At 40.3% G+C, this 18,986-nt stretch overlaps 1 protein-coding gene across 1 annotated transcript; it reads left to right on the top strand.

The window, feature by feature from the left end:
• The first annotated feature begins 505 nt into the window (after nt 1-505).
• Nucleotides 506-17,264, top strand: NBR1 (NBR1 autophagy cargo receptor). The gene is made up of 21 exons (XM_088519904.1): nt 506-625; nt 2,719-2,781; nt 3,653-3,671; nt 4,069-4,091; nt 4,784-4,996; nt 5,528-5,602; nt 6,502-6,719; nt 7,727-7,891; nt 8,406-8,606; nt 9,820-9,976; nt 10,921-11,208; nt 11,611-11,763; nt 12,238-12,313; nt 12,764-12,874; nt 13,376-13,561; nt 13,687-13,830; nt 14,409-14,760; nt 15,009-15,100; nt 15,637-15,715; nt 16,226-16,331; nt 16,935-17,264. The coding sequence occupies exons 1-21, from the start codon at nt 524-526 to the stop codon at nt 17,109-17,111; spliced, it is 3,000 nt and encodes a 999-aa protein (XP_088376030.1). The 5' UTR covers nt 506-523; the 3' UTR covers nt 17,112-17,264.
• Nucleotides 17,265-18,986: the final 1,722 nt, after the last annotated feature.

Raw genomic sequence — 18,986 nt, 5'->3', positions numbered from 1 at the left:
TGCCACCCCACAAGAGCTGCACGTGCCCCGAGCGCGCGCTCTTATTGGTTCCTTCCCGCCGCGTAGCACTTCCGAGGGGCGGTGTGGGGAGGGGATGGCTGATTGGCTCTGCGGCTCCACGTCATTCTCGCGCTCGCTGACGTCACCGCGCGGGGGCCGGCGCAGCGGCCGGTAGAGCGCGGGGGCGCGGGCGGCCGCGCTGGGGAGGGGCGGGGCGGGGCGGGCAGGGCGCCCCGGGCGGCGGCGGCAGCGGCAGCGCGGGCGGGCAGGGGCCGCGGCCGCCTCCGCCGTGAGTGTCGCTGCCGCCGCCGCGGGGCCCGGCGTCTGTTTATTGTTTTGGTTCCAGCGCTTCCGTCCCGCCCCCTTGGCCAATGAGGAACACGGGGCGGGCGGGTGGCAGGCGCGGCGGCCAATGGCGGCGCGGCGACTCGGTGGCCGCTCCGCCATGTTAGGGCCGCCGCGGCGACGGGCAGCGGAGCGGCCTGCTCCGGCCTGACGCGCTGCTCCCGTCGCAGGGCCGCGCATGGAGCCGCACGTGGATCTACGCGTGAGCTGCCGCGGCGAGACCCGGAGCTTCCTCGTGTCGGACTCGCGGCGCACGACGTGGGCCGATGTGGAGGCCATGGTGAGCGGGAGCGCGGCCCGGGCCCTGCCCCGCGCTCGGGGGGCCGTGGGGCGCCGCTCGCTGCGGAGCGACCCCTCTGGCGGGGGAGCCGCTTGTCTCTCTGGTGCCCTCGCAGATACCTAGTTCGGGGGCTCTTTCACTCTAAATAACTTCTCTGCTCTTGCCTCTACGGGTCTTTCTATTTTTTTTTCCCCTCTGCATTAAGGCAGGTATGGTGAAAAACATTTTCCTTTTCTTATCAAGTACCCTTATAAAGACTTGCTTTTGCTTTCCTGGACACCGAGTTGCTAATAAATGTTATTTTTCTTCCTTGCTTCCTGGTTTCCTACGTGCACTGTGTTGATATGGTTGTTTATTCTCTTAGTAGGTCACGCACCCTGAGACATTAGCTCTGCTTATTGTGTGCTAGATAGCTATTCCAAAGAGTTTCTGTGTGAATGGTAATGCTAATGCTATTGCTGTTTGGTGGTAGCTCATCGGGGTGGGGTGATATTGATGTTGTAATCGATAGTTATATGAAAGTTACAGTAATTTTTTTTTCCAATTTTGTATCTGTAGTAGCTTTTTTTTTTTTTACTTCTCAAAATTGCATCTTCAGAGGCTTTAGTACTTTTTTTTTTTGTTGCTTGTAGCAAATGTGTTCACCGTATCTCATCAGAAGTTCCTGCGTTGGGTATTAATTGTTTTCAGAGTCTGAACTGTATCGCACATTTGTTTTTTGTTGTATTTCAATCATGCAGAACTGGTTCTAGTTCTCCTGGAATGTCCTTGGGGGCAAGTAGATCCTGCAGGAATGCTTGAACTAGTTGGCATTGTAATGGCATCAAAGCTGAAGAAGTTGCTGTGTGAACATGGTGTGACCCTTAATCTTCTGTAGTGCCAGAGTCAGTGTGTGCTTGTTCCAAGAGTGGTTTCCTGCTGTGGCCTCCTCTGCCCAAGGAAGTACCACTGAGTCTGTCTACACTGCTGTGCAAATGCATTGCCTTGAAGTAGGAGGGGAGAATCTGTTTTTTCCTCTTTCTAACTGTACTGTTAAACATGTACAGCATTAGTAGGCGTCTCGTTCTAGAATGGCTTGTGCCCCAAGCTGATCTTAAAAACTCAGTGTAGAGAAAGCTGGAAGATTACTTTTTTTTGGTTCTAATCTCTAATTTGATTCTAATGTAGCAGGTATAATTTTGGAAGAGTTTGACTGTAGCACAAATTCCGTGATGATGGTAGTTACTCTGTTGTACTCACATGCTTCTGTGTAAGTCCCACCATTTGTTAATCCTGTAAGGCTGTTAGTGGCCTCCTTTTAGATCCGGGCTAGCAGAACGTATCTCATATGTAGCATTCTTTCAGACAGTTTTTTTTTTGAGGAGAAAAATACGATTTGTATATATAAATCATGTAAAGGCACTTATGAGTCTCAAAGGCTTATTCAACATAGAGAAATAATTGCCTTTTCATACAGCTCGCCTGATATTGTTGAATCTTCCTACTAATGCAAAATACAGAAATAGCTTGTTCTCATTCATAAATGCGTAATGTGTTTTATGTTCATACATATATGTATAGAGAGAGAGAGAGAGAGCACATCACCCAGCAAGTAATAGAATGAACAACTCTGCACTTTTTGGTGTTTGATTTGATCCTAGTTTTTCAAAACACAAATAGGTTTGTGAAATAAGGCAGTTCATCATCTTTGAGGTAGTCTTTTGTGTAAAAGTTAGTGTTCAAGGATTATTGGCTCTAGCCGCTGTGGATTGGAATGTTTATCATGACTGAGTTCAATAACCGTGAGCAAGCTTTCCTAAAATGGAAAGGTTATTGGGTGCTCCTGATTTTGGGGGGGTAAATATTAACTAGAGAAGGCGTCGGGGAGGGGAGGGGAGAGGAAAGAAAAGCTTATTTCTTCTGTTACAGAAAGTAAAGGTTGGAAGCCAAGTGTAGGGGACAGTGTTGTTGGTCTTCAGAAAAATACTTCTAGTAAAAACGTTTATTTCAACTGAAACTGAAGTGATTGGAGGGTTAAGCCGTCTTCCCTGTTAATCATTTTTAACTGAGAACTGCCGTAGTTCTTTCTGATTGCATGTTTTTTTTACTTGCAGGTGAAGGTTTCATTTGATTTGAACAACATTCAGATCAAATATGTTGATGAGGATAATGATGAGGTATGTAATGTTTTCCTGTGCATACCAAAACATGGCTGGTTGTGTGAGCATTTTTGCTGCTTTATAGTTTGTACTGGATCTTTCAGGAGTTTAGGTTTTGCGGATTAGAGATGATTCTTTCTTGTCCATTTGAGAAGAGAATGGACAAGAGAATTCTTTCTTTAAGTTGCAAAGACTGTTTTATTGCTCCTCTTTCCTACCACTGCAGCCCAGTAGAAAGCACCAGTGGTTTCATGTGCCCTGAGGAAGGGCTGCTTCTGTTAGGTGTGTTTGTTTTGTTTGTGCGTGCTGCCAGAATGAGGTGGTTGTAGCTGCTGCTGTTCACCGCCATAGCAAAGCCTTGTTGTTTCAATCTATACTCTTTCCCCTGAAAAATGTAGGTGACCTATCACTTGCATATGTTTACATTGGAGATCTGGTGTAATCAAATCCTCTGCTTGTTTTCTTTCAATGCTGTAATCTCCAAGCAGATTACTGACTCAGAAAGGAAATTGGTTACTTCTAGTTGTCCTCGTTGAGTAACTTCCTGCTTGGCATGACCTTGCCAGCTGATAGTCTGTTTATTTAGAGATTTAGTTCAGAACATAGCTCTGAAATGAAACATTATGTCTGTTTTTTTTTTTTTTTTAAATAAATCTGCCTTCTGCTGTTTGATTCATAGTTCTAAATTGTGGCAATAGCAATTTTTTCTTTTTTTCTCTAAGGGGAAATATCAATAACTACTTAACACCTATTAGTGTTAAATAGGACAGAAGATAGAAGTGGTGTGTTAGAAACTGTCTAAAAGTAGATTTATCTTGAAAGCACATTAATCTTTAAAAGGAATTGCAGAAGTTGTATCAGTGGCTCTTACTGCTTTTTCTCTTTGCAGGTCTCTGTGAATAGCAAAGGTGAGCTAATACTTTCCTAAACCAAAATCGGTTTCATAAATAGACCTTAAGTATTTAGGCTTTTGAAGAAGTAGACAAGATGCTTGTTGGCTAACTGGGTTTTGTGTAGGACTGGGAGTCAAAGCCTTTCAGAGGAAAGGGATTTTGATCCATAGGAAGTGATTTTTATTTTTATTTTTAATGAAGAATAGCTGAATAGAATGCTAAATCTGTAGACTGTTAACGCATGCTTGCCTATTGCCCTATATCTTACCTTTGTAAACTGTTCAACGCTAAAGCTAAGGATGAAATAAAGAATGAAAGATATTCCTCAGTTTAAGGTTTCCCAAATATCATGTGCTGAAATTACATGTATTATGTAAGATGGAAAAAATCACTTTTCTTTGTTTTTCTTTAGAGGAATATGAAGAAGCTCTGAAGGTAACTGGCCTCTTTGACCTTTTAAATATATTTTTCCCCCATCCAGACTAATTTGGTTTGTATGAATCAGTTCGATAGATGGTTATGATTTAAGGTCAATAAACACACAATTCATTGGAAAAGTGACTGATTTTCTCAAATGCTTAAATAGTAAAGCCTTCACGTTTGAAGATAATTGGACTCTTACAGGTTCCCTTTAAAAATATTGGCAGAGAAAAACTAGCTTTGTACTTTCAGGCAATAAAAATGCCATTGATGGAATGCTTAGTTAGTTAAATGTAGGCCAAATAAGAAATGCATTTCTCTTGAACATTAATTATCAGTGTTAATATTTTCAGAGTTTTTGATCATGCTCTGAATTTCTAATCAGAAAATCATTTGAAAAATTTTACAGTAAACTTTTACTTACGAATTTCTGGACAAAAGTTCTGTTTACTGGCTTATATAAACAGCTTCATTATGGACTTAAGTCCTGCAGAATATCTCCCTAATTAACTTTTCACTTACCATAAACTTTCTAGTAAGCGAATGTATAGTTAAAAAAAAGGTAGAATAAAGTGTCAGTGGACTCTAATTTGACAGGTTACTCTTTTTTTCTTCCCAGTTTCTTCAGTAGTGTTGCATTCTAAAATAATTTTGTATTTTACATGCAATTGGAGAAAGTAGAGCGTTATCATGCACTGTTCGTTTAGATTGCAGTTAAACAAGGAAATCAACTCCAGATGAATGTGTACGAAGGAAACCTTTCTCCCGAAGGAACCTCATATTCTTGTCCTTTGCAACCGCATGGAAATGCTGTATCGGAAGCATTTCTTAAAGACAGGAGGAAATCTCTCCCGTGCAATTCCATGATAGCTCCAGGCTTAGAGGAGGAGACAAAAAATGAAAAGAAGGTGACAAATCAGGTAGGATGCAGAGCTGAACTACGTACTCATTTTTTTAAAAAGTAATTATGAATTATTATAACTTCATAGACTGGTTATCATCTTTACCCATACATGAAAACTTTGTTCAGAACATGGTCTTGATTTGTAGCTATCTGTACTGATTGAAGGTAGCAAAATGGAATGTCTGAAATAAGATGCTTTAATGCAGCATTTAGAAATGCGGATTCTTTAATACTGGCTGTTCTTTGGTATTTCACAAAACAAAACAGACTCCTGAAGCCCTGATTGCCAACTGGTAATTTCTTGATTGCTTTATTTTTTGGGGGCTTTGATATGTAGTTCCCCCCAAATGCTAGTAAGGCAGAAATCTTTCAGGACAACCCTAGTGGTTTGATTGTGTGGGTTTTCCACTGTTCTCCTGAAAACTGAAAGTGCTGTTAGCTCTTCCCTCAAGTAGCCTTCCCCTATTTGAAAGGGGTTACTTGCTGTATTGATTTCTTTGCAGCTTTACATGCTGACCATTTGTGACTATTTTCTCCTCCCTCCCAGCAAAAGTTGAATCGCAATAGAAAAGGAAGAAAAAATGAAAATCCTCCAGAATGGTTTACTAGCTACTTGGAAACTGTAAGTGTATTTTCTTCTGGATTTTAGTGTTCTTAAAGGGTTGCATAAGAGATAACAGGTAGAAGAGATATTCATGATGCTTGACTTCATACAGCTGATCACATTGTGGGAAAGTTCTTAAAGTGCATTTAGGCATCTAATCCTGTGGCTTTTGTGGAGGTAAATGGAAGTCAGACATGCACTAGATGCTGTCTTAAAGTATAGATGCTACTGTAAAAATAAAAATTGATACATGAAATTCCTTGTCAAATCTGGATTGTTATTTATGCACTTAATGGTTTTGAATGTAGTCTTCAGTAGTTTATCTTTAGAAAAGGCTGAAGTAGTTTTAGACGTTCTTCCATTTGATGTTTTAAAATTCCTGTACTAGAATTCATGTTGTATTCCAGACAACTATATATAACTCATCATGAGACAGAGCATGAAATAAGGTGTTGCTTTTGGAGGGTCTTGTTTGACCAGCTCCAGCAGGGTAATGCTCATACTTAAGGCTTCCTGAGATTTAAAACACAGCATTTAATGACCTGACTTTTCCTGATGGTTAGCTTTAGGAAAATACTTTTCAGGAGGCCAATGAGCAAGACTTATAGGGTGATAAGACATGGGTGTTAATTTGTTTTGGGCAGCTAATACATATCACAGGCCAAGAAGCAACTTTCTAAGGATGATAAGAATTAATCAGCTAGTGACTCATTGAAACTTACACGTATGATGGTGCGTTTAACTTTTTTCTTTCCCCAGAGTTTTCTTGTTCAGTTTGATCTGAAGTGTGTTGCAGGGGATGGGGTTCTGAACAGCTCTAAGAATTATGAAGCAGCAGATTGGGGGCCATGCAGTCTGATTTCTGAAGCTCTGTGGGAAAGTCCCATTCATGACTTTTTTTTTTTTTTTTTTTTAAGTTCAGGGAACAGGTAGTTAAGGAAACTGTTGAGAAACTTGAGCAGAAGCTATATGAGAAGCTTCTTTGTCACAGTCAACCTCCGGATAATTCTGAGAGCGCCGCTACAGCAGCATCTCCTGCATCAGAGCCCCAGACAGGGAACGACGGCCAGTGTGACTGGCTGATCTCCTGCTGCAACTGCCAGGCGCGAATCGTGGGAGTCCGCTATCAGTGCAGGTAAAATCCTGTAGGAGACGGCTCTGTGGGAAATCTAATACCTAAGGCGTGCGAGTGAGAACTTGGGAAACTCTCTTGGTGTCATAAATTTCCGTATGGCTCATCTGTACACTATGATGCACATTTCGGAACCCCTGTTTCATAAATAGATTATGTTTTCAATTGTTGTGATCAGCTCTTACATAGATAAGGGAAAGATTGATACTGCTTTTATTAAATGTGAATGTTACAATAATGTAGAACTCTTTTGTTTTAACACTTTTATGTCCTGAAAAAAATCTTACTTTTTTCATTTATGCTAATGTTCTAATTGCAAAGAAAAATGTTTCAGTTGGTTCAGTCAACTTCAGGGGGAAAAACAGTGTGTGTGGGGGACAACTTCTTACAGCAAACATTAAAAAAAATTACTTAGCTCTACCTATCATTGAGATTAAAACAGCATACCTCAGTACGTTGCCTGTTGTTAATTACTAATTATTTATTAAAACATAGTTCTTAAGTGAGGCATCTGAAGTCAGGTTTTGTTTGGATGAGGCGATTGCTATAAGGATAACTCCTTCGAGACTAGGCAGCAGCAGTGACCAGGATGCCGGTAGGGATTTTCCTTTGGATATTTTTATTAGCAACAGAACACAAGCTGTTCTTACCGGTTCCTGCAGTACTACTTGCTTATATCTCTGAAAAACAGGTGAAAGCTTCAGTTGACACTTTTTTTTCCATATAATGTTGTTTTTGGCACTGGATTTCAGTATGCCTTGTAACCTTTATAGGAACAACATTATCAGTCACATAAAGTGTGTCTTCAAGAAGATGGGTACTGTTTTGCAGCTTTGACAAGAGAGGTTCCAGATACTGATGATCCATCTGAGACCCATCTTCTATTTCACTTGGTCACTAATTAGTGATGGTTTGATACGGAGTTTTTCTTGGGTTAATTATCCTTATGTCTCTTTAGTGCACTAATTTTGTCTATCTCTTAGCAATCTTTTCCCTTCCCTGCTTTGCAGCCTTTGTCCAGCTTACAGCATCTGCGAACAGTGTGAAGCCGGAACATATGCTCACGATCCCAATCATGTTTTGTTAAAACTTCGAAGACCTGTACTGTGTATTGCTGAGAACTGCAGCCTTGCACAGGTTTCACCTCGCCTCCCTGCTACTCTCGAGCAAGTTAGGTAAATGGTGGCACGAGTTAATGTCAAGGTTATCTTGATAGCAAAGGGGAAACACCTGTAGTCGGGGTGGTGATCTGTGTGGATGGTGTGTGGTATTGTTGGTGTTTTCTAATGGATCTAGATCTAGAGAGAACTGCAAGAAATGGTAATGGTGCTCTGAAAATGTAGTGTGAGTGGCTGAAAATAGTGATGGTACCTTATAGATTGCAGAAGTTCAAGAAAATAGATAGTTATTTTGTGTAGTAGAGCTTTGTGTGGAATAGGAGAGGCTGCAGACTTTTTTGCTTCTGTTTCTTTGAGCAGTGTATACTAATTTGTCCTCAAGTTTGCTTTCACTGAGGTCATATCTAAGTATCTTCACTATTTTGAAGTTATTCTTTTAAATCATAAATATCCAGTCTAGAAGCATGAGACACTCCCTGACATCTTCTGCTTGAGATGAAGAATGTGTTGGCTGTGGTTAAATTCTAATCAACTTGGTATTCTGTAACTAGGTGGCTTACTTTCTCTACAGGCTTCAGAAGCAGATGGACAAAAGATTTCTGAAGGCAGAAAAGCAAAGATTACGAGCAGAGAAGAAACAACGAAAGGCAGAGGTTCGAGAGCTCAAAAAGCAGCTCAAATTGCACAGGAAAATTCATCTGTGGAACTCTGTCAATGTCTTGGAAACCAGTGGTTCACCTATTTTGAAGAGTGAGAGTCTCCAGCCCTTCATGTAAGGGATGCTATCTGAGTGGGTTTGTTTGTTTGTTTGTTTTAAGCTACATTGAGAAATGATGCGACCTAGTTAAAGTAACAGAGGGAAGAACATGAGATCAGTCACTCATTTAAAGTATCGGTTGTGATTGCACTCAATGAAAAATTTCTTTAAGTGAGTTTTGACGGGTGGAAGGTTTTTCCTGGGAAGTGTATGGGATGAACAAAGGAAGCAGCTGATGTTTATTACCGGAAACTTAAACAGGTTTCTGCAGACACAGGAGGAAGGGGTTCTGCCCAAGTTTATATATGCACATATGCTGTCACACACAGTATAAATGAAAGTTACTGCTGATTTTAAAGAGCCTGTCTTCCTAATTATTTCCTTTCCAAGTCAGGTATACCTGTGTGCTTGTCTGGGTGTTTTCTGATGAACTGAGGTTGTGATTTATTAGAAAACAGCCTTTTGTTCAAGTCAGACTACATTTTTTCATCTATTTAGTTTTACGAATGTACAGGTCAAACTTGTACAACTTCTTTAATTCATCTCTTCCAATTAGGACCTTTGAGATTCAAAGTAACATTAGATTTATTCATACATATGGAGAAGTTAAAACTGCTGTTTTTGCTTTCTGTCAACTGAACAGAACTATTACAGGAACAAAGTCAATATGAACTTGGGCACTGCTAAATTTGCTCGTATTTCCTGAGCTGCATTGAGTTTTGAACCTGCCTATCAAAAATGGATAAAAACTCTTAGTAAGGAATGACAATTTAATGTCTAGTTTTGACTGTGGCTCCTCAGGCACCTGCCAGCTTTTGTAGTTTAAATGAAAAAATCCCCTGTTAGACTAGTCAATCACACTAGTTTCTCTATAAAAGCAAACACTGTTCAGATTGGAAAAAAATGAAGTTCTTCATTGCTGAATATAGGCCAAAGTGCTGTAAAAATAAAATCAACTGCAGTGTGAACTCTTCTCTCTGGATCTTGAGTGCTTTAATTGCTTAAACACATCAAGACAACATTTGCTCATCTGGAAGAACACATATTACAAAGTAGGATGCAATATTTACAGTTATGATGGAAGGAGTAGCAAAAAAAGTTCATTTTGAAGCTGTACTACAGACTGAAGAAGACAAACTAAATTTCTTCCATTTTAGCTGGTGAAATACCTGCAAAAGACGCTAAGCTCTTGTTTGTTTTTTCTTCATTTCCCATTCTCCCATCCCAGTTCTAGCCAACCCTTCCAAGCAGTTGTACCAACATTGAGTGCAGTATTTGTGGATGAGAATTTGCCAGATGGGACTCACTTGCAGCCAGGGACAAAGTTTATCAAACACTGGCGAATGAAAAATACTGGTAATGTAGAATGGAGCTCAGATACAAAGGTATCTTTCCTTTGCTATTGCTTTTAAACATTAAATAGATTTGGGAAGATGAAGTTGGTATGTTTTGAGAGTTTAAGATCGTGATTTCACTTGGCTTGTTAATTCCAGGGTAATGTTGTGTGGTGTTCTGGGCTCCCCAGTATAAGAAGGGTGTGAAATCTCTAGAGAAGGGTTTAGCATAGAGCTATATGGAGCATCTATCTGATGAGGAAAGAGTAAGCGAGCTGGGCCTGTGTAGCCTGTAGAAGAAAAGACTGAGGGGGGATCTTATCTATGTGTATAAATACCCGAGAAGAGGATGTAAAGAGGATGGGGCCAAACTCTTCTCAGTGGTGGCCAATGATAGGACCAAGGGGTAATGGGTACAATTTTAAACACAGGAAGCTTCTGTGTGAGAGAGCTTCTTTACGCTGTGAGGGTGCCAGAGCCCAGGCACAGGCTGCCCAGAGAGGCTGTGGAGTCTCCTTCTCCAGAGATCTTCCTATCCCACCTGGATGCTGCCCTGTGCCACATGCTCCAGCTGTCCCCGTTGCAGCAGGGGGGTTGGACTAGATGATTTCTAGAGGTCCCTGCCAACCTCAACCATTCTGTGATTCTGTGAATATATTGTCTTAGGAATGCATAGGAGGGAAGCAATCAAGAGTATCTGAAAAGGTCTTTTAGTGCTGTTTTAATGTTATTGTTTAACCTTGTTATAATGGGTGGCTTGCATTCCTGACTTCCAAGAAGCCTTTCTTCCTGGAGTGTGGATCAAGTTCCTATTGGTAGATGGGTATCTTCTCACTCTACAGGGTCTATAACTAATGTGGGAAACTGAAAGTTTCTATGTGAACTTCAGGGATTAAGGAGCATTTCAGTTTTTCTGCTGAGAGGCCTCATACAGTACTGAGCACGCAGAAGAGAAGCTGTTGGAAAGCTTCCTTTTCTTTTTCTCTGTATTCCAGCTGAAACTTATGTGGGGAAATTTGACTTTGGCATCTTCTGAAAAAAAAGATGTGTTGGTACCATCCCTGCCATCAGGACAAGTAGGAACTGTTTCAGTCGAGTTTGTGGCTCCTAATATAGAAGGAATCTACACATCTCACTGGAGACTGTCACACAGAGGGGAACAGTTTGGGCCGAGGATCTGGTGCAGTATTGTTGTGGATCCCTCCCCAGCTACTGACCCTCTAGAGAACAATTGCAAGGATTCTGATTCCCGTCAAAAGGATAAAGCTTCCAGTGGCGAGCAGGCAAGTATCTCAACCTGCACTGTATTGTCTAGTAGAAGGAGCAGTTTATGTTGTTCAGTGCAGTGGCTGTTCCTTATTGATCTTTTGGAATTCCTTTAATGATTTGTTTCTATTCTCTGTAGAAAAGAAAAACACTGCCTTCAGTAGTAAGTTCTGAGATAGCAGTTCTTCCTTTGACAGGCATAGGATTGGTTATCAGAGTCCTATTCAGCCACTTATCTAGTTGTTTGATCAGTCTGCAATGTTGCAGTGATGATCTTCACTGTGTTGAGTCTTGTCCTTATGGCTCTAAAATGCATTAAGTCTTTTCAAGTTACTTATGTTATGTACAATGCTCACACTTCATGTAACTTTTATTCGCCATCTGCCCAACATGCTCTAGGATACTCTTTGCTTTTGCAGAATGCATCCCTGAGGAGAGAAGCAGGTGCTCAGCTGGTGGGTGATCTCGTGGAGCAGGCTGAAATACCTCTACCAAATATTCCTTTAAAGATGAGAAATTTGTCAAATGAGAGAGAATTTTATATTCCATCAGTTGATCTCCTCACTGCACAGGTAAAGTATTAGAATTCAGGTAGAGATAAAACAAATGCTCATTGCATCTTGGTTTTGATATCTAGGTACCTAATCATTCGTAAACATAGATTGAGCTTTAGAATAGCTACTCTTTGCTTCTGGGATAGTATATTGCATTTTACGTAGTAGAAGTGTCCCTGAATCAGTGCTGGCAAATGACTGGCGCTGTACTCAGAATCTTCTGTCCTGCACAACCTTCCCTGATGAATTGCTGCCTTGGGTCTTTCTGTAACCCTTACCAAGGGAATACTGTGGTTTTCACTCTTCATGGCTCAGCCTGTATACTGTTTTCTATGATGTAAATGCGTCTGCAGCAAACTGCCCTCTGGCTGAAATCATGCCAAGTACCTAACAAAATAGAGTAAGGTAATATGATCTAATACAGGGAAGAACCAGATGGGATTCCAGTTCAGGATATACTAATTAAGAACTGTGTGGGATTTCTTTCTATAGGATTTGCTGTCATTTGAGCTACTGGATATTAATATTGTCCAGGAGTTGGAGCGAGTGCCACACAATACTCCAGTTGGTAAGGACCTTCTGATACTCTGGGGTCCTGTCTTTACTTTTTTGTTACTGTTCGTTCTGTGAACAGATGAGCTTATTTGTACAAAAGACTTATTTGTGCTTCAGGCTAGAACAAGTGCCCTCCCAATTCCCCATTTGTCTTTCCATTTTAATCCTTGCTGCAGCCCCTCAAGGAGATACTTCGTGGGTCCTCATATTTTTTTCCACATTCTCATCAAGATCGTAAGATCCCAGTTAATGAGTAAGGCTGCTGTTTTCTTCACTCAGCTAATGTAATATAAAGCAAGTCATCAATTTCACCAAAAGTATCTTGTAAAGTGACTGTATTTCTTCTGTATTGGAGCAAATATTCCTAAAAATCAAAAGCTTCCTGAAAGGTTGCTTCCTGGAAGAGAGAAGGAAGGTTCCTACTCCTTTAGTGCCAAATATTTTTGCTGCCTTTGTTTTTCAGACATGACTCCATGCATGTCTCCTTTGCCACATGATAACCCTTTGCTGGAGAAACCTGGCTTAGGTCAGATAGAGGAGGAGAATGAGGGGAGTGGATTTAAACCACTGCCTGGTAAGCAGTAATCAGTGGGGAGTGGGGAGGAGGAGGGTGTCATGACTCTGTTTTGGTTTGATTTACTTACAGAAATAATTCTAATTCCTGTGGGGCAGTTTCTTTAATCTTGATTTCTCTTCCCCTCCACCCTCCCTGGAAAAACAAATAGATCTTACTCGGCTCATTATGCAGTCTCTACCACTTCTTTGTCTGTAGAATTTGAAGCCCAATACAATTGAATTCAGAGGAAGAAAAAAAAAGTTTCTTTGCTAGAAATGTTGAAATAATTGATTGAAAATTTGTTCTTTGTGGTTTGTACACTGGGTTATATTCAAACACTCAGCTCTGACTTCCCTGTGTCTCAGTACTTTTTAACATTTAACTTGAAAGGTTTGAATTGTGAGAAGAAAGTAAGACAGATTGGAGTTAACCTTTTTGCAGGAAAGGCAGGTTGAGGAAAAAGTCTTGTTGTTTACACTGACTTGCAGTGCCATTCATCTGTCACTTTCTCTTTCACAGGACTGACTGAATCCTGCTTTACTGCTGATACTTGCATGGTGAAAATGAGAGCTGAGCAGACATTGAACCAGGAGGAAGGGGAAGAAGACATGAGTGGGACTCAGTTTGTCTGTGAAACTGTAATTCGCTCTCTAACCCTGGATGCTGCACCTGACCATAAGCCCCCACAACGGAAACCTGTGCAGAGTGGGTACTAATAGTTGGCCTCTGTGGCCTTATTTTACTCTTTTTGCAGCACTTTGTTGCAAATTGTCTTGCAGAGCAGATAGTGATATTTTAATTGTGTGGGGTATTTGTTTTGTTTGTTTTAGACTCTTTGCAAACACTAGACAATGCCTTCAGTTGTAATGTGATAAGTGAAGAATTTCCTAGGATAAAAACTAGTTACACTTCCAAAAAAGAAGTAAAAGAAGTGAAGATCCATTATTTGGAGGCAATGAGAGAAAATGAGTGTGGTAAGTAAATTGGATCAAGATGTAGTCTCTCTTTGAATGCAAGATAAAACCGATAACAGAGACTGCAGTAAATTAAAGTGCAAAAAGATCTCTGACACTGTTCTAGAAAATCGATCGTCATTACTGCATCAGAAAGCTGGTATCAGTACTCTGAACATGTAGCTATTCTAGCAGCTTTGTGTTACATAGTGGAATTGAGACACAAGGTTCTAGTGAAGTGTTCAGATAAGTGCTCATACTCTTATGCACCGCTGGTGTCTCCATATTTTGAGCATGTTGCTTCAGAGTACTCCTTACCATGAACTGCTTTTGATGTATGGGATTCAGGAGCTGAAGACTACTCTTTTCATCTTCTCAGTGTAGGGTGAGTGCTACCTAAATTTATTAGGAAAATCTACTTCTTTTTCCATTCCTGCCTTGCTCCTCACATTATACCATTAACACCATCAGCAAGGGCTTACAGTTGCTTACAGTTACTCTTTTTGTTTGTTTTTATTCTGGAGTGCACACTCTTTATTACACAAAAATAGTGGGCTCTTTTTATAATATTTAACCTTTTTTTTTTTTTCTATTTTCAGAGGAACTCCCATTGTCTGGTAAGAAAGCAAGCACCTGTAGTGAGACTGACAATGATGATGATGATGATGCTACAGATGATGTTCAAAGTCAAGGCTCTTCGGTTTCATCAGAGGATTATATCATTATTCTCCCTGAGTGTTTTGACACCAGCCGTCCTTTAGGAGAGTCCATGTATAGTTCTGCTCTTTCTCAGCCCAGTTTGGAAAAAACAGGAGAGCCTGAAACACAAGCAGAGAATCCAAAAGGTGCAAGCCAGCCACGGATCCACAGTATCAATGATACTTTGACAACTTCACAAACACTGGCTGAAGTACCTCCAGAGATCACAGACACTGTGCAGCACGCACACGTGTATGTATTTTAATCTCTGAGTAAAATGGTTGTGCTTAAGCTTAGTGTCCAAATAGAAATTATTGCAACAAAAACAGTATTGTATATATTGGAGTGAATGCACTAAATCATGGAACTTCTTAAAAGGTACTTGCTGATTACCTGAACCTGAGGGAGGGAATCTTTTTTCCTACAGATCATGACTTTAGCTAAGTATATTCCCTATGTTTGTTTTAAACATATGTAATTGTGGTACTTGATTTTCTCAGGAATCTTGCTTCTCCTCAGAATTATGGCTTCCAAGAACCAAACATATCAGCTTCAGAGGATGTCTCTTCTGTTCCTCTTCAAATAAGAGAAGGTATTAATGGTGCTCAACAGCTGTCTGTTCTTCATGCCTGTTCCTTGCATCTCGTTTTGAATTTGGTATTCAATTATTGGGGAAAGCAGAAACCTAACCCAGTGACAATGCTCAGGATTTCTCTAGATGCTGAAATTTTACCGGTTTTACCCAGGGACTTTTGTAGATGTTTGGGAAATTGTTTGAGAGGAGAGTAACAAAGGATCTCGTGAGCTTGTGTTTAAACTGCTGCTGCAGTCATTGGGAGCTCAGACAGCAGTTCATCTCATGTTAAAAGTAAACACCATTGACTAATTGGCCAAACTGTTTCTTGTTTGGATTCTTTTGACTGTTGACTAGTGAGAATCTTGTGCATCTAGTCTGCATTTAGATAACTGTTTGAAAGTATTAATTGTAGACTGAATCTACTCCTTTCCATCTTTGTGTGTGTGGAGTGTGTGTGTGTGTCTATAAACATATATATATATAGACACACACATACATTGCCTCTTTGGTTTATTAACTGTACATGTTCATATAATTTGATTCTCTGCTAGAACCCAGAGGTGAAGACAGTTGTGGACCAGGATCTTCTGGATATGGAACTAGTAAACCAAAGTGCTCAGAATATTCAAGGTAATAAAACTGGAGCTGTTTTCACAATTACTGTTTATTGTGTGGCTCCTCTTTTAAGACAAGAACTGTGAAATTAACACAAGCGTACAGAAAAAGGCACTTATTTAGAGATCTCACAGCTGGTATTTTTTTTGAGAAAGTGCATCCTTCCCCCTGCCCTCCCCTCTCTTTTTTTTTTTTTTAATAGTGTTATTTAAGACTATTCTAGAAAGATTTCACTTCCTACTCAAACAAGAGATAATGAGAATTGGTGAGCAAAAGGTGAATCCCAAAATTCTGTGCTGTCGTCCTGCACACCCTTTTTTTTCCCCCTTGAATCTCAGGATTCCTAAAATATGGATGTGGTAAGATGTCCTACGAAATGATAACACTGAGACTGAAGGAATAAAGCAGACAAAACACTGAGCAGAATATTTAAGAGGCTGGAATATTTAACAGGCTAAGACTCCTAACAGAAGTAACTCTGATTTGACTTTACTGACTGTAAATTAATACTGAACTTCTCTGCAGACACCCCCAAGGAAGCAGCATTGCAGGAGGCCTGGTTAAAGGAGCTTTGTCCGTTGCTGCCTCTGCCTACAAAGCACTATTTGCTGGGCCACCCATTACAGAACAGGTAAATCTGAGGTCTAAGTGCTGACCTTTAAATTACAGGTGCATACTTTTTGAATTTTTTAATACTGAACTATATAGTCCTACTTCTTGATGTAATCTGTGAGTTAGAATGAGCAGAGACTAAGCTTCTCTGGCCTTGAGCAGGACTAGATTTAATAACCTTAATTTGGAACGCTATTTTTAATCCTTCTCCAATATGTTGGATGTCTTTACAGACCACTGCACTCCACTGAATTCTCTGTGGCTGTTTGGAATTTTAAAATTGGGTGGTGTGTGGTGGTGCTTTTGTTTATTTATTTAGTTATTTATCAGACTGGCTGAGGAGTACTGCAGGTAAAACTAAATACTCATTTTAAAAAGACTGTTCATAGGCCAAAGCCTGTTTACAAGGCTTAGCTCCTATAACTGTATCTAATAGTCACATGCCCTTCTCCCCGCTAAATCAATGTTGCTTTAGAAGCATAAATGAGTTGCAGATGGAAAAAAACAAGTCATTTGCAGAGATTATCCTGTTACACCCCAAGATCTTTGTAGGGTAGCCTAACCCATAGTATGCATTGAGGGAGAGACTTGCAAACCGTTCCGAATTTCTTTTTGTTTTAAGCAGCCTGCAGTTACAGAAGAGCACACTGCCGCTCTTCTGTCCAGTCTGTGTGAGATGGGGTTCTGCGACAGGCAGTTAAACCTGCAGCTGCTGAAGAAACACAACAACAACATGGTTCAAGTGGTAACAGAATTGCTTCAGATCAACAACAGTAGCTGGTACAGTGAGAGATGCTGAATTTTCCTGGTGAAGGGAGGAATCGCCTTCACTGAGAAGACTCCTTAAACACTGCAACAGCAGCAGGCTGCTCCTCAGCTTCTTTCTGTTCTGGGATGTGGCTAAAAGTTTTGGGTTCTTTAACGAACTTTTGATTTTTCTCTCTTTTTTTCTTTTTAATGGAAATGTCAAGCACAGTACTTGTCACTGATTTTATCAATTGGAGACCAGATTGTCAGCTTAGACTTATAATGAGTAGCCTGAATTCCTTTTATCTGGGAATCCTGTAGAATGATCTAAATTTCCAGTCACGTGAGAACTTACCCTTTTATTGAGTGTGAAGGTATATATTTTCTAAGGCAGCTGGAATCTCTTGTTGATTGCTAACAAGTTTGGAAGAGGAACCAATGCCCAAATGCTGCTGTAAAATGTAGATTTGCCCGATATACAAGAGATGCCCACAGCTAGCAAGTTGCTTCTGATATGATTTAGTAGCTGACTTTTGTGTAATGTATGATAGTAATATAACATTTAAACCCTATGTTAGCCTTTAGAAGAAAAAGGTTGCTCATAGATTAAGCCATCTTAAACCATGAAACAAGTTGTGAAGTCTGAAAGTGTAACTGCTTTCAACTTAGTCTGAGTATTAGGATTGTCATTGTTTCATGTGGTAGAATGAAGCATGAGGAAGACTTTACCAGCAGCTATTGAACCATCTCTAATAGTAATATATCTCTAACAGAAAATATAGCATATATAAAATATTTTGTTAAAGTGTAATTGTAGAAAAGGCCTTTCTAAGAATCTTTAGAGACTGTTTGTAAAAGGTTTAAAAAAAAAAAAAAAAAAAGACAGCTTTGACTACTTTCATTTTTTTTCTAACAGTGTAGTGCAAGGCTTTTATTCTGTTGATGCTACATGGAAGAATTGAAGAATGTGTAAAAAGCCACATCTGACCTGAAGTGTAAATTCTAGTAATGTTTGGGAATGTGAAGAGTGCCTGAGGGTAGGGATTGGGTGACTCCTGGGTTATTTTGGGGATAAATTTGAGAATATTAAGTGTAGCTTCCCTCGATGGTTCTAGCTGGCCACATATTCCCCTGACACATCTGTAGGATTCAGTCTATCACAAGATTTTTGCTTTAGATGTCCATATTTAATTTGAAAATCTGAGAACCCCCTTTTAAACCTACCAAGAAGAGATTTAATTTTGAAGAATCCCAAGAAACCAGCATCACCCACTGCTGTGCAGTGGTGTGGCGATAGGTACCTGCTTGGGAGCCAGTCCTCGGAAAGCAGCAGCAGTGTTGGCTACATCTTTGCTTTCAGGCTTTTTTTTTTTTTTTTTTCCTTGCTGCAATACAAGACCATTGATCTTAAATTTTATATTACTGTGGCTTCTAAAGTGGTGGGTTATTTTCTGTTGTGACAGAATGTAGCTGAAGCAGTATTAATAGACTTACCCAGTAATCATTAGTAGTAAATTTCTTAAAGACTTAATGCCCTTAATCTAAGGTACCATAAAAGTGATCGAAGAGAAATGTATCATACAATTTTGTTTTAAACCTATTTTTATAGATGGTGGAGAATAAAATACTCTTAAATGTTTATTTTGAAATACAATTAAATACACTATTTTGCAGCGTTTCCCAACCATCCTTACTCCAGTATATCTCTCTGTGCTGAGGACCACAGCGATCCTTCTACCCTGAGCCTGGTTTTCTGTGTGTTGTCCTGAGCCCCTTTTGGCACCTGCTTCCTCCAGCACGGGGAGGAGAGGGCACGGATAAAACACAGGGCTCAGCCCAGGGGCCTTGGCTGCTTTTCATCAGGATTTCCCAGCAGGACCTGTGTTCTTTCTGAGTGTGTCTTCATGCTGTCAGGAATTCTCATGTT

This window comes from Tinamus guttatus, unplaced genomic scaffold (assembly GCF_059628265.1).
Source record: "Tinamus guttatus ecotype Peru unplaced genomic scaffold, ASM5962826v1 Tinamus_guttatus_pri_ptg000075l, whole genome shotgun sequence".
In the NCBI taxonomy this organism is placed as follows: Eukaryota; Metazoa; Chordata; class Aves; order Tinamiformes; family Tinamidae; genus Tinamus; species Tinamus guttatus.
Note: the sequence above shows the minus strand (reverse complement) of the source record. Positions and strands in the feature narration are given on the sequence as shown.

Coding starts and splice junctions, on each gene's coding strand:
- NBR1 (XM_088519904.1), top strand. CDS start 524: ATGGAGCCGCACGTGGATCTACGCGTGAGCTGCCGCGGCGAGACCCGG. Junction 12,875..13,375: donor TGGATTTAAACCACTGCCTG/GTAAGCAGTAAT, acceptor TCTCTTTCACAG/GACTGACTGAATCCTGCTTT. Junction 13,831..14,408: donor AATGAGAGAAAATGAGTGTG/GTAAGTAAATTG, acceptor TTCTATTTTCAG/AGGAACTCCCATTGTCTGGT.